This window comes from Sinohyriopsis cumingii, chromosome 3 (assembly GCF_028554795.1).
Source record: "Sinohyriopsis cumingii isolate HCF-2022 chromosome 3, ASM2855479v2, whole genome shotgun sequence".
In the NCBI taxonomy this organism is placed as follows: Eukaryota; Metazoa; Mollusca; class Bivalvia; order Unionida; family Unionidae; genus Sinohyriopsis; species Sinohyriopsis cumingii.
This window is the reverse complement of record NC_142963.1, coordinates 80,066,975-80,081,584: the sequence shown is the minus strand read 5'-3', so window position 1 is coordinate 80,081,584 and position 14,610 is coordinate 80,066,975. Positions and strand designations below refer to the sequence as shown.

General features: G+C 34.0%; 2 protein-coding genes across 2 annotated transcripts in view; both read right to left on the bottom strand.

The window, feature by feature from the left end:
• LOC149803179 (uncharacterized) overlaps positions 1 to 14,610 on the bottom strand; it is a 303,327-nt gene that overhangs the window by 155,059 nt on the left and 133,658 nt on the right. The window lies entirely within an intron of this gene.
• Positions 1 to 14,610, bottom strand: part of LOC149803180 (protocadherin Fat 4-like) — a 137,117-nt gene that overhangs the window by 48,576 nt on the left and 73,931 nt on the right. Inside the window, exons 18-20 of the mRNA XM_089952795.1 lie at positions 10,616 to 10,740; positions 5,766 to 5,938; positions 2,154 to 2,266 (exon numbers count right to left, since the gene is read on the bottom strand). Of these exons, the coding sequence (XP_089808921.1) occupies positions 2,154 to 2,266; positions 5,766 to 5,938; positions 10,616 to 10,740 (411 nt within the window). The remainder of the gene's footprint in view (positions 1 to 2,153; positions 2,267 to 5,765; positions 5,939 to 10,615; positions 10,741 to 14,610) is intronic.

Genomic DNA, 14,610 nt, shown 5'->3' with positions numbered 1-14,610 from the left:
ACAACATAGACCTTGATCTGCCAGTGCATTATGCAATGGCAGATCAGGGTCCATGTTGTTTGCAGTTGGACTCAACTTATTAGTGAGTACATATGGTAGAAATAGCAGCACGATCATGTCAAATTTTGTATCTATGTGTAAATGTATTTTTGAAGTTGATCAGGATTAGCATGGAGCTAAAGATGTTCACAAAAGTCATATATTCAGCATAATAGAGATCATCAACAGTTTCATGGATGTCGGTCTTGTTTATTAATGTCATAATTACAAGTGTGCAGCATTACTGGTGTACCTGTTTATTGCCATTCTGTACGTACCACAGTATTTTTTTTACTGTAGTGGTTATTATGTGTTTAGGCTTGAATAAACAGTAACACATGAACAGTGAAAATAACAAGCTTTTTAAAATTTAACAAATAATTTATTTTCCTTAGAAAATTCTGTAAAAATGAAAAAAGGAGTAGAACTTAACGGTTTCAAGAATCAAATTAAAAAATAATCTAAGAATAATCCATGAATTAAATTGCAAATGTCTTAGTAATAAATGTACTAATAATTTCAAGTTTGAATCTGATGGAAAATCCAAGATGGATGACGATGATGTATGCTGTAGTCAGTACTGTGCTTATCTACAGTTCCTTGTAGAAATACAAATAATGGCACTCGTGTGTTGGAAATCCAAATGAAATTTGTACGCAGTGTCTTTCCAAAATTTCTGTGTGAGCACTCCTCAAAATATTTCCAGAGAAAAAAGACTTAATCCTTTCGAAATCCAACTGATCTGAAGAAAATTATAACTCAAAATCTGGCTACAACAAAATAACTTGACATCAGTGTAAAAAGCCCAAAACTGAGAAATCTCTCTCTAAGCATCTCTATTAAAACTAACAAATGCATAGTAATGGAAAAACTGGAATTGCAAAATCAAAAGGGGGGATCAGGTGATCGTGTTTATGCCACATACACCAAAAATGACCCTGGCAAAAACCAATCATTTTAAAATAAAACAGAACCTGTTTACGAAGGTTGCTGCATATTCTGAAACAAGGTCAAGGTTTAGATCAACACCTGGTGTTTATAAAAGAATGGCTCAGGTCAACTAATTTTCTGGAAAAATATAATCTCCAGTGAATAAATTTACTTAATAATAGTATATAATAGAATAAAAATTTAAAACTGACAAACAATTCAATTAAAATAAATATGAATTAAATCCGGTATATGTAACACTGGTACTTGGATGTTTCCAGAAGTAAACTTTTTAATGTTTTTACAAAATAGTTGCATTATCATAAATTAATTTGGACTACAACAAATTCAGTGATATTTATAAATTCTGCATCACATGAGTCGTGTATGCCTTCATGGTGGAAGAAAGGGATGTTGTGAAAAAGATTCACTTTTGGAGTAAAAAAGGACAAAATATTTAAGATTTAAAAAGTTATTTGTTAGTTATGTGAATGTGTCAAGTTTATGTATTCCTTTGTAAGACAATGGATCATTCTAAGACTTTTAGGAGAGCAATTGTTTCCTGTTTGAATTTTGTGTAATTTCTGTAGTCCATTGAATATTTTTTAGTTTGTTGAATAAGTGTATTAATGGACCTCTCTGATAAATAAATATATTGACTGGGCATTAACATCCCACTCACTGTTTCTCCTTCTATTACATTAATTGTGCAGCCAGTCAATTATCAGCTTCATTGTCAATATTGTATTAATATTTGCATCAACAAGCCCTCTAATATAAATATGTTTTACAGGCTGTCGTTGTAAACATAGTCGGTTCACTTTAGTTACTTTAGAAGACACCATGTAGTAGCAATTAACATAATATGACACTTTTCTCTAATATAAGGTATTGACCATGCAATTTTCAGAAGTGGGGGTTAGGCTGTGATTTTGTTTAAAGCTGGGATATTTTATTTTATTTTATCTCAGTTCATTTTTGTAAATAATGTAATGGATATTACATGGTGTTATCTTGCTATAAATCAGAGCAAGATATTTTTCAGCTTTGTGAGAGCTGGAAATTAAAAAGAATCCCAGGCCCCACCATCCAGAAATTAAATTGTTGGTCCATAATATAATGGTGATATGCCATGGTACAATTTTTTCATGGTACCCAGCTCTTGTCATAAGCATTATACTTACTGTGTGACTGTCAATTTGAATGTATTGTGAATTTTGACTGGCCAGGATGCAGTAGGTCAGGTGACTAACTGATTCATTAACAATGTGTGCAGATACTTGTCCAATGAAGCTGCCTGAAATAAAATATAAATTATCCACTCACTTATTATTTCATGCCGAAATGTCTCACTTATCCACTCCCTTATTGTTTTATGCCAAGATGTCATGCTTATCCACTCCCTTATTGTTTTATGCCAAGATGTCAAGCTTATCCACTCCCTTATTATTTCATGTCAATATGTCTTGCAAACCTGAATATAATCCTACAGTAAATTTTCCACTCCCTTATTATTTCATGCCAAGATGTCTAGCTTATCCACTGCTTTATTACTTCATGCCAAGAGGTCTCACTTATCCACTCCCTTATTTTTTTCATGCCACAATGAGTCACAAACCTAAATATAATCCTACAGCCAGTTATCCACTTCCTTATTATTTAAAGCCAAGATATTTTGCAAACCTGACAATCATCTTACAGTCAGTTATCCTGACTTCCTTATTATTTCATGCCAAAAGTGTCTCATAAGCCTGAATATAATCCTGGTCAATTATCCACTACCTTATTCATTTCATGACAAGATGTCTCGCTTATCCACTCCACTGTTATTTCATGACAAGATGACTTACAAACCTGAATATAACCTTAGTTAATTATCCACTCCCTTATTAATTTCATGACAAGATGTCTTGCTTATCCACTCCCTTATTATTTCATGACAAGATGTCTCACAAACATGAATATAGTCTTAAAAGACCAGCAGTCTGGAAAATTGTCATGTCCAGTGGCCCAGTAAGTATTTTAGTTTCTTCATTTGCAGTATGATAGGGTTGGGTTGATGTTTTATGGCATATCAACACTCTGAAGGTTATATCATACTTAAGCCTGGATACCATTGCATATCCCTGTGTTTCCACTAGGTGTATGGCCTGATCCAAGGGTCTGTGTCTAAATATTGCAAACCAGTAAGTTTTCTGGTTTCTTCATTTGCAGTATGATAGAGCTGAATTTATGTTTTATGGTATATCAACACTCTGAAGGTTATATCATACTGAAGCCGGTATGCCACTGTATATCCCTGTGTTTCTACTATGTGTGTGACCTGACCCAAGGGTCTGTGTTGTAATATTGCATACCAGTAAGTTTTCTGGCTTCTTCATTTGCAGTATGATAGGGTTGGGTTGATGTTTTATTGCATATCAACACTCTGAAGGTTATATCATGCAGAAGCAATTAGAGTCAAGTGCCTTGCCCATGGACACACCATAGCAGCCTATCTAGGCGGTTCTGATTGTGGGAATCTAACCTGTATCTTTCTGATCAAGAAGCCAATGCTTTAACCACTGTACCACCATGGCTCCAAGGTTATCGGGTGGGAATCTTTAAGATATCCAAAGTATTATCCAGTGGTATGGCTTAGGTCCAATGTTGGATGCACATGTAAATTTATCTCCTTATTCCCCTTAAGTGTGTCAATGGTTTTAAGATGGTAATCTTAACAGTTTCCAACATTATCACCCAAGAGCAAGTCCTATACCACAAGAATGCATTGTAAAGATGCATGATTCTATTTTTTAGGAAAAAAATTCATTTTGTCACAGTGACCTGAATTTTGCCTTTTTATCCTAAAATTGATAGGTTTCTTCCCGATGAAACCTACAAGCAGACACCTCTATATAATAGACACCTCATAAATGACAACATTATGACCCCCCACAGTGATTCTACTTTCACATGTAATGTCTATTAAAATTACACCTTTCCAAAATGGAGAAATTATTGTGGCCCCTTAGGTGTCCTCTATAGACAGGTTTATCTGTGCATCTGTCTCCTGTAATCGAAACCAAGTGTACATACTTAAAAAGGAAGCCTAAATTGAACTGTGTCACTTTAGTTGCTGTCACCTACTTTTATCAAATAATACATTATCATCATTATTTTGAGGACCCATATTGATAAAGATTATTTTTTAAAATGTTCCTTTCAAATGGAAATTATACAGAAAACAATGGAAGCAGACCTAAAATGTGTAAAATGTGTCAGATTAATTTTACTATCATGAGGTAATTAAACATTGATTTAATTCCAAAGATTGTGTCATATATTACTGGTATTAGCCTGTAACATAGATATGGGAGCTCAATTACTCTTTGAACATTGTCTGCAAACACTGTGGGGAAATGATATAATTGTTATGCACTCAGTATGATGAGGTTAAATCTCACTTAATCTACCCATATCAAAATATTTTTGTAAGCACACAGTAATCTGAATATGGCATTGATAATGTTAATAATAGAAGTAATTGTAAAAGAGACACAACAGCGTTTAACAAAAAAAATAAAATAATTACAGACTTACTATCCTCAACCTGCCATGGTTCATGCCCTTAATGTGAATTTTAATGCTTTTTATCATAATATTGTGTGAAACTATTGAAATCACCTGTAGAAAGTGTCAAATTATATCTGCCTGATTTATTAATTGTTTAACAATGTTTATATGCTCTCCAAATTCTTTGCAAGCTACTGTTTTTTTCCAAGCATGTCAAAATTTATCTATTTCTGGATGTACTTCCATGGTTTGTGCCCCTGAAATAAATGTTATGTGATGTAGAATTGGAATGACACAAGTAGTCCAAGATGTATAAATTGATTGTTTATAATGTCCCTTTATTGTTAATACACTGTATTGGCATCTGTGATATATTCCATTTCTTTTAAACAAACATTATCTGCAATAAAACACTTACAAATAATAATGATAAAAATATCAAAGAAAACAAGTCATTTTTCGACATTTTTCTCTTGCAAGCTTTTGATAAATTTATCATTTTTAAAGATGTGGTGAATATTAAAATTTCATATCAAAGATTTTTTTCCACACTCATAATATATTATTTCAAAGGAAATTTGATTATGTATAATTTTCCATTACATTAATTTTTCTTAACAAGATATAAGTGTAGGTTATATTAACTAAGTTTTTCCACTGCCTTTGAGCTGTCTCACAAACTTCTGTCATGGGTTTCACACTGATAAAAAGGTAAAGTAAACCAACATGTGAACAGTGGTCCTGGCTTAAACAGTTAAAACTTAATCTTGGTCCACAAACTTGTGACAAATATTCAGCTGGACATTTCCATTTTTTAAAATTTGTATTGTAATATATATTTACATTTTATTTCCTCAAATATTTCTTAATCAGCACTTACCTTTACTGTCAACAAAAGGTCCGGACCCAGTTGATGACATCAGGATCTCAAAACAAATGCGCAAGGTCATGAGAAACATGACACAATAATTCTAGGACAGGCACAAAGTTAGGACAGTTGACGATATAGTTTAGCTTCTTTCTATGTGATTCAAAATGACTGAATATACAAATCGTGCAAACTACTTGATGTTAATTAATAATAATAATAATAATAATAATAATAATAATAATAATAATAATTATCATTATCATTATTATTATTATTTGCAGTTTGTTCAACTCATTTCACTGGAAATAAGTTAATATCCCCTGAGGCCAAACATCATCAGGATAATTCTTAAATTAATAACAAAACTTACCAGATGAATTCAGTATGTAGCTAATGTTTTTGCTATCCACATCTACAGCAAAAACAGATCCAACCTTGGTCCCTGGCTTTGAATTTTCATCAATTGAAAAGCTGTATGGAGTGTTCATGAACTTTGGTGCTGCATCATCTACAGCGATGATTCTTACAACTATGGTTGCATTGCTACAAACAGAACAAAGATGTGCTTGGTACCAAACAACATCATGAGCACAGTTGGATTACAAATTGAAGATATAAATGAGAAATCATAATAACAACTTGAGTTATCATTCATTTTAAAACTGTAATAGCAACTGATACCTTGAAATTATTTTGTGATGTTAAAAATGTAAAATAAAGAAATTTGACAAAATATGGTTTTAGCAGCTATGGAAAGTAAGAAAAAATTAGGGCATTAGTGATGGGTTTACCACAAAAGGGCCACATTCACTGCAGATTTGTTGGCACCACCATGGGCCATATTCACTACAATTTGCTTTACAGGTTCTTAAGTAGAGGTACTTGCATTAGGAAAGGAATGGCCAATCAGGATACATAGAAGGACTTGTATTGGGAAAGGAATGGCCAATCAGGACACACAGAAGGACTTGTATTGGGAAAGGAATGGCCAGTCAGGATACATAGAAGGACTTGTAGTGGGAAAGGAATGGCCGATCAGGACACATAAGTCCTGATGTTGTGAAAAGTTGGAAATTCAAATCTTTCAAGATCCCATCAAAAGAAAGATGCATGATAAATCTGCTGAAATTTAACATGCTGTGGAAACCAAAGAAGTAAGGGCAAGCCAGGGCCATAACTGTTGTAAATGTAAAGTCTCATCAGTATAGAGTTGCATGCCTGATCCAACATTCACAGGGAAATGCTGCAGAAACCAAAGTCAGGAAGAAATACAATCAGGGGATGTAACTCATGTAAATTATATAAGGAAGTGCTTGAAAGCTTATTTGTACAAGGTCTTCATTATATAGTCCCATACTAAATATGGATGAAATCCTACAAACCTTGGTAAATTATGCTGCATGAACCTAAAGGAGGAGCAATAACTCCTCTCAACAACTTAAAGGAATGCTAGAAATTAAACTAAAATTTGATTAAAATAAAAATTTAAAAAAACAAAGTTTGGCAAAGCTATATTGCAGAAACAAAAAGTATGGGCAATCAGGGGACATAACTCATGAAGAAACTGAAATCTTTTAATGGCTCATTAATACAAAGCTTCATAATAAAATTAGCTGAAATGTAACAAAACTTGGTAAAGTTATGCTTCAGAAACCAGAAACCAAAGTCAAGGAGATGGGCAATCACGGGCCATACCTCTTTTTAAATGATGGAAGTGATATCTCATGAAAATGGTATTGTGGGATACTGGAAAATGAACTCATTTTTGTCAATATATATCTGCATGACAAATTTAATTGTAGTCAAACAATCTTCAGAAAATCAAGATGCAGAGATGGAATCAAACTTCTGAGGGACATACAGGCAATCATGACCATATCTTTTCTAAATAAGGACAGAGGAAGCCAATAGCTGAATTGGTATATAATCTGAGAGTTGCAGATTCAAAACCCACCCATGCAGCCTGGGTTGACTGCCTCAGTGTGTCATTGAGAAAGGAACTTAGTTCCCTATTCCTCAGTGTGATATAGCTTAGATAATGTATCAAATGTGCCATTAAAGTCAACAAAAACAAAACAATGTGAAGATAGTAACGGCTAGAAACTGAACTCTTTCAGGCTGTCATTAATATAAAGCTGCATACCAAATCTGGTACAAACACAATAATTCCCACTAATTTAATCCAGTGAAAATCAAAGTTTTGATGGATTTGTGGTAGAACAGTCATACAAACAACTTTGAAAAATGGACTAACTGATGGACAGTGTGGTTACTATTGAGTGCTGCTGACTTTCTTCAGCAAGGTCCTCAAAAGTAGATGTATACTTTATTACCAAAATGCAATTTATACCTATAGAACAATAAATCAAGGTATATGTAGGGTATCCATGGCTTTTATGTTTGATACTAGTAATAGGATATATTCCATAAGGCATGTTAAATGAAGTGCTTAACATAATATTTACACAATCTAGAATATATGGAATGGTGGACAGGTGGACCATATGTACCTCTAGCTGGAGTGACTGACAGGTGAACTGTATATATGATATTAAAGCATAAGAAGAACTAATAGAGAGGTAGTCTCAAACTCTTTAAACAACAACTAATTAGCCTTATAAAACAGTACATTAGTATAGATCTTTGGCATTCCTTGGGTTTCACCCTCCACTACATGAGGTTAGTTGTCGTAAGATGGTAGAGAAGCATGCGGTAACTATGAGGTAGAATCACCAGTCTGACTGATGTCAGGGCCAAATGGCCAACATGCCCTATCTATGAGGCAGAATTGCCAGTATGACTGATGTCTAGGCAGAATTGCCGATGTTTTGAGGGGGACTTGCCAGTGTGACTGACTGACATAACTGTTAAGGCAGAATTGCCGCTGTATTGAGGCAGAGTTGCCACAACTTGTTATGTCTTTAAGTTGAGTGGGTTAGGGACTGAATGCCCAAACAACGCTGCATGCTGAGAGTGGAACTGCAGTAATATGCAGCAAAGAGCTCCAAGGAATGGATATATATGGACAAGTAGTACCTGCAGTTCTGTTAAAATAAGCATGAAAATCACAATCAGTATAAGCAGTTATGAACCATTTTCATATTAAGAATTATATGACTGTGAATCATCATAAATGGATAATACTGCAAGAACCAGTGCCAAGGTATCATTGTTCTGGGGTCCATGCCTGCACACAATGTTATGGTGATACCAATACTAATATGACATTATATCTAGAGTGGAGTTGTAAGCAAGTCTGTGATGCAAGAATCTGTAAGAAAGTCATATATGATGAAACTAAGACAACTATAAACATGTTTATATCCATTGCAATGTTCACGGCTTGTTCCCATTTGCGGTTGATGTATAAAGTTTTCAAAAACCGCTACAAAATCTACTTTGCAGACACACATAGAGTTCATGTAGTTCAATAATTAAGTTAGATGCATATAAAAGATTTGCATGCACATTAAGTAAACTGATTGAACTAGAAACCTACTAGATACACCAAACAACATTAGTAAACACATTGCTTAAATGCCACCTGATGACAATGAATCTGATGATCCTGTTCCACAGAACACACTGAACACACTACCGATGTGAAACACACATCACCAAGTGACTGAATCTAATGATGCTAACACACCTCATAGGGCAACTGAATCTGATGATCACACTGCATAGAAAACTGACAAATCCAACACGCAATTAAACACTTAGTACAATTATCACAGAATCTGCTTACTCCCTTCTCAGAACTAACTACATGTAAAGAATCTGAATGATCACCTCTGAAAGAATACACTGACATACACAAAATAGCCTAGATTAGAACACATACTTCCATCAGATGCACTTTATCCCAGAGAAAGGCATAGTTGAGATTACTTTTACACATCTATGAATGGGTAGATCCACACATGGCCTGTTGTGCTCGCAGAATGGCATCATTTAAGGTCCTCGCCAGATATAACATAAAAATTTAAGAATCAAAAGTGCAATAGCCTAGTGTTTTAACAAGGTGGTCCTTGATCCCAGCATTTGCTGCTGTAGTGGAAGCTTCTATCTGAAAGGAGTGCCCATTGAATTTGCCTTGTGGATAGCCTAGTACATGCAGGAGCAAGTGTAGTGGATTAATACCATCTGTAGTAAATAGCAGGTCCGAAGGTCTAGGACAACCCACCCTGCTGCAGTGCACTAGGTACTCATGCATAGCTCATAAGGGGCAGATACAGTTAATCATTGCAAAAAGTTTGATCTGTACACCATACCAGAATGGATCAGCCTTTGACGCTCTCAACATTAAAATCCCATTAGAATTATCTACAGAAATAATAAAGTCACTGATATGCAAATACTCCATATCCATAGTTGATGTCACCGTAAATGTGCCAAAACGTAAGGAGGCAAAGAAAGCTAATGAAGATGCAGCAAGCAGCATACCATCCACTCAGGACTAAAGAAACCTTTTTGAAGCAGGGTGCACATGCATGCCAGTATATTGAAGGTGATGGGTAACCTTGAGTTAGGTTCATTATTATGCAATTTCTTCACACCCTGCAATACCATTTGCAATCTTGGACAGCATGAATACAAATGGTCATCAAGGGGATGATGTATGCCACATTTGACACAGAAATACTTCACCCAACACAAATACAGCTTGATAGATGCATATCAAATACCAATACTCTTGAAGCAATACGCCACAAAAGCAACAAAAACAGACCACTTTCGATGCTGATCACTTGTAAAGTGACTGACTGGTGTCAGCTACCTCAGCCCAGCAGACCCTTGTCTCTGATTGGCTGATCACTAATCCAACTTAGTGTGCATATGTCCACTGACCTGACCTTGAACTGACCCATATCACAGGCCCTGGCTGGACTCCATTCTTTGTGTAAACATCATTTAATTACATTAAACACTTAATGGTCCATCTGTTCAAAGTTCCTAATTATATCACAGTCCCTCAGATGACATAATATGCCTATGCATCCCTTTATGTTGGGGGGAGATGGTGTAGTTCTGATAATAAAGCTACCTTATAATAAGGTGACTGTAACATATTTAAACTCCCCAGAACAGTATTATAGCATTATCATGAGGTGTTATTGTATGTTCAAAAATGTTTGCTTTCTTTTGCGAATTTTACTTGATGATGAAGTAATTTTAAGTAAGAAATAATGGGGAAAAAAAATCAAAATCAAATTTTACCTTATATGGTTTTTTGTATCCTCTGCAGTTACTATGAGATTAAACTCTTTGTAATTTGGTAATTTTTCAAAATCAACACCATTATTAAGTGACAGGCTTCCATTTTGATCAATACTGAAATATCCCTGAAAGAAAAACACATTATGCAAAAATATTGAGGCATCTGTAATATGCTACAACATTAATAGTATAACAAGTTATTGGGAAAGTAAATTTATACAGAATGACATTTTGTTTTGATAATAATGATAATAATAATAACAATAATAATAATAATAATAATGCTTTATTTATAGAGGCTGACTCATTAGTCAAGGACTATTCTCCCTTGAGGCCATCTTAAGGAGAGTATAACAATGAAGAGAGCAATAATTACTGTTTATTTTAACATGTTTAGTATTAAAGTACTAAATTCCATTATCTATTAGAAGTACATACATGCTCATGATATCTCTTCTTAAATACTCTATTTTCAGCAGATTTTACATGTAGTGGAAGCTTGTTCCACATAACTGTACCAGAGTATTGGAAGCTCCTTTTAAATTGTTCTGTTCATGGTTTTGGTGGTAGAAGGTTTCCATGTGATTTTACTAATATCATCACATTTTATCTCTTTATACTGTTAAAACAACTAAAAGACTAGATAAGTTTATCCTCTAGCTTTAAACATGTTTATTATCCCTAATTGCTCATCTACACCTTCTGCTTACAAAATGTACCTGGTGTCAGTTGACTCCTGCACAGAAATAATCAGGACAGTATACCACTTAAAGTTCTATTTCTTAAAATCAACTATTTGGGAAAAAAATTAAGACAAGAGCCACAGTAAAAACTATACAACACATCTTCACAAACAATGAATCTGTGTGCAATAACTGAGTACACTCTTGAAAAGTGATGACAACTAATAGACTGATGAAATATACAATTTTTTCATGAAGATTTTATGAAATTTACCAAAATGTGAGTTAGATGAAATAATATGCATGTATACCTTTGAATACATTTAGTACATGAATCAATTATTTAGCTTAGGAGCAGCAATAAAATTCTATGAGCAGTGACTGTTTATTTTCCCAGGATTTTTTCTTTTCATTGTAGTTTCAGCACAAAGTATGTAAATCACAAGAACAATGTCTAATATTGTGTAATCTTTCATAGTGATTAATGTCATGCATAAATTATATTGCATTTATTTGAGTATTTTCTATGTAAGCACATGTTAACTCGTATTATTTACACGTGTGAATATATGTAGTTAAGTAATATTTTCAGCTCATAGTGTGGCATGAACTTAAGGGCTGACTATGTGGCTTACTGTGTGACATCACAAAGACCTATGGTAATGGGTTGAAGCAGCCTTATATGCTGTAACCTAGTTAGCTGACTTTATTCTAAGGTTAAAGAAACACACTGAGGGTGGGGGTGGAGGAGTTGGACTTTGGTTTGAGAGAGAGATTCATCAGCTGTGATTCTGCCACTGTACTGGATTGTTAAATTGCACCCATGAGGAAGCAAAAGTTATGATTTAATCACATAAAACTTTATTTTTATGAGGTTTAAAGTTAAAATTGTGAAAAGAACAATGCTGCAATACATCGATGGATGTGCAAAAGGCAGTCATTTTAACTCTTGATATAATGTGGTTGCACCATGGACCCCTTTATACCCAAACTCCCAAAACAAAATAATTATAGCTTTTAGTTTTTATTAACTTAAAGACTTACAAATTGACACAACCATGTCATTAAATTCATTTCTATTATGGTAAACCATTACCTTATTTTTGTGATTGCCTGCTATCATATTTGTTAAGAAATATACAGTGTAATTAAGACACCTGAAAACTGCCATTGGCTCAAAGTGAAAGTGTCATGTCAGCAAGTGATCTCTTCGTGTCACTGTATAATCACGTCAGTATATATAACCATGTAGTGATTAATCCTGCCAATTTTATATGCTTACTAAAACAGGACACTAATACATGTGAAGCACATGACTGTAAAAATATAAATAGTACATGAAGTCAACATATTAATTGCCAGTATTCAACCTTCACATGTTCAGGCTCTCTGCCTCTACCTGAATAGACATACACATACTTGTCATGTTGTGTTGACCTTTCTTGATTCACCAAATCAAATTATGGCTTTTACATTTATGAATGTAATAAATTAATTTGGAACATATACCAGCAGTTTCTTATAATAACACTCATTAACACAAAGTGTAGTGCTCATTCTGTTTGGTTACTAACAATACATACGCAAGGAATTTCAAAGGTCACCAGAATATGACACTTTATTGGTGCTGTTCGATGTACCTATTATAAGTATATCTAGATATTAAGCAAATACATAAAAAAATTAATTTGCACTGAAGACAAAACTAAAGATCTTTTGCAAGGCCAACTAATATCACTGACTCTGCAGTAGTAGATATCTATATAAAGAAATGGAATTTTCTATTATTAAAATCCCAGGCAGAAAGATTGTAAGAGAATAATTATTGTTCTTGCTGGTGTATTCCATAGTGTGATCTTCATTTGTGGTATATTGTTGTATATTGTGGTATACTGTGGTATATTGTGGTATATTGTGAAGAATCTTATTACCATGATTGTATCCATTTTATAAGCTTTAAAAAAGTCAGTGTATATGAAGTGAAAAGTATATGTAACTATTAAGTAGTGTTAATGTTCTTTTGAACTGGTGTTTTCTGTGTAGATACCTCCCCCTCCTTAAATTCATGTAAAGACAGTATCGGAATACAAACATGATGTTATCGATTTTGTTGTTGGTTTAAATGTATAAAGCTATTAATGCAATCCTTCATGCAACATGGGTGGAGAAGTGATGACAAGTTTCTTCCTGAAGCTCAGCTTCTCAAAATAGTCCTGATTGTGGCAATTTTTCCAAAAAATTACCCCCAAAATGAGATTATTATAAGGAAAAGAGTAAAATCCTACATTAGACACTTATTTAGCTTACAATGTTCCAATTAAAATCCTTCTAACAGTTTAGGAGGATAATCAATGACAAAATGATTTTCAGGAAATACCTAAAAACTCCAGGCAATTCAGGAGGAGAAGCAAATGTAAACATTGTTGCAGATGGACAGACAGACTGATAAATGGTAAATCACAATATCTCAGTTCTTCACTAAAGTGTCATTTCTCTAGCAAAGTTTAGATGAATATGAAAAACTGTTTTGTTTTATAGAGATAATGTATGTTATAAGAAACCACAATAAAGTTTTGTACCATTCCCATGATGCAGTTCAGACTTGAGAGAAAGTAAGCCATGTAGAGTATGCCTATCTCAACCAATTATACTTGATGTTTCATGATGTAATCATGCTAACGACTGAGGCCTGCCACGTTTCCAGCCATGACCCATGTCAGGATAATTCCCAGCTATTTGGTAGAAATTGGTGGTATTTGATAATTTGTTTAAATGTATTTCTACTTTTAGTGACTTCAGCATCTTTACTATTAAAGGTGTTCATCTTATGATTCCTTGTCACACCTGGTCCAATATGACAGGCTAGTTTGGAAGAGACAGTTGTTCTTTTGAATTTTTGTATATCCAACATTTCCTCATTATAACACTGTCAATAGGATATAGTAGACTATACCACCTTATAGTGAGACTACCTTGTAGTGAAGTACATGAGAGAAATAATCTCACTATTATATCGCAAAACAAAATGGGATCCATGATCATTCCGATCTTATAAGAAAACATGATATGATGAAGATGTCATATAATGTAAGAGTTATGTATTAGTAACAACTAGTCATAGTTCATGGGAGACGAATATCAGAAATGTTTTCCTTCTAGTTGCTATGGAGGTACCATCAATCCTAAGGGAGCCATCCCAGACACAACTTCAGTAGAGTATCTCTTATAATGAACACGAATGCCACATATGATCAACATTGGCATGGCAGTCTAAAGATGAACTTGAAAACCGGTTTTCCATATTTTTGCTAT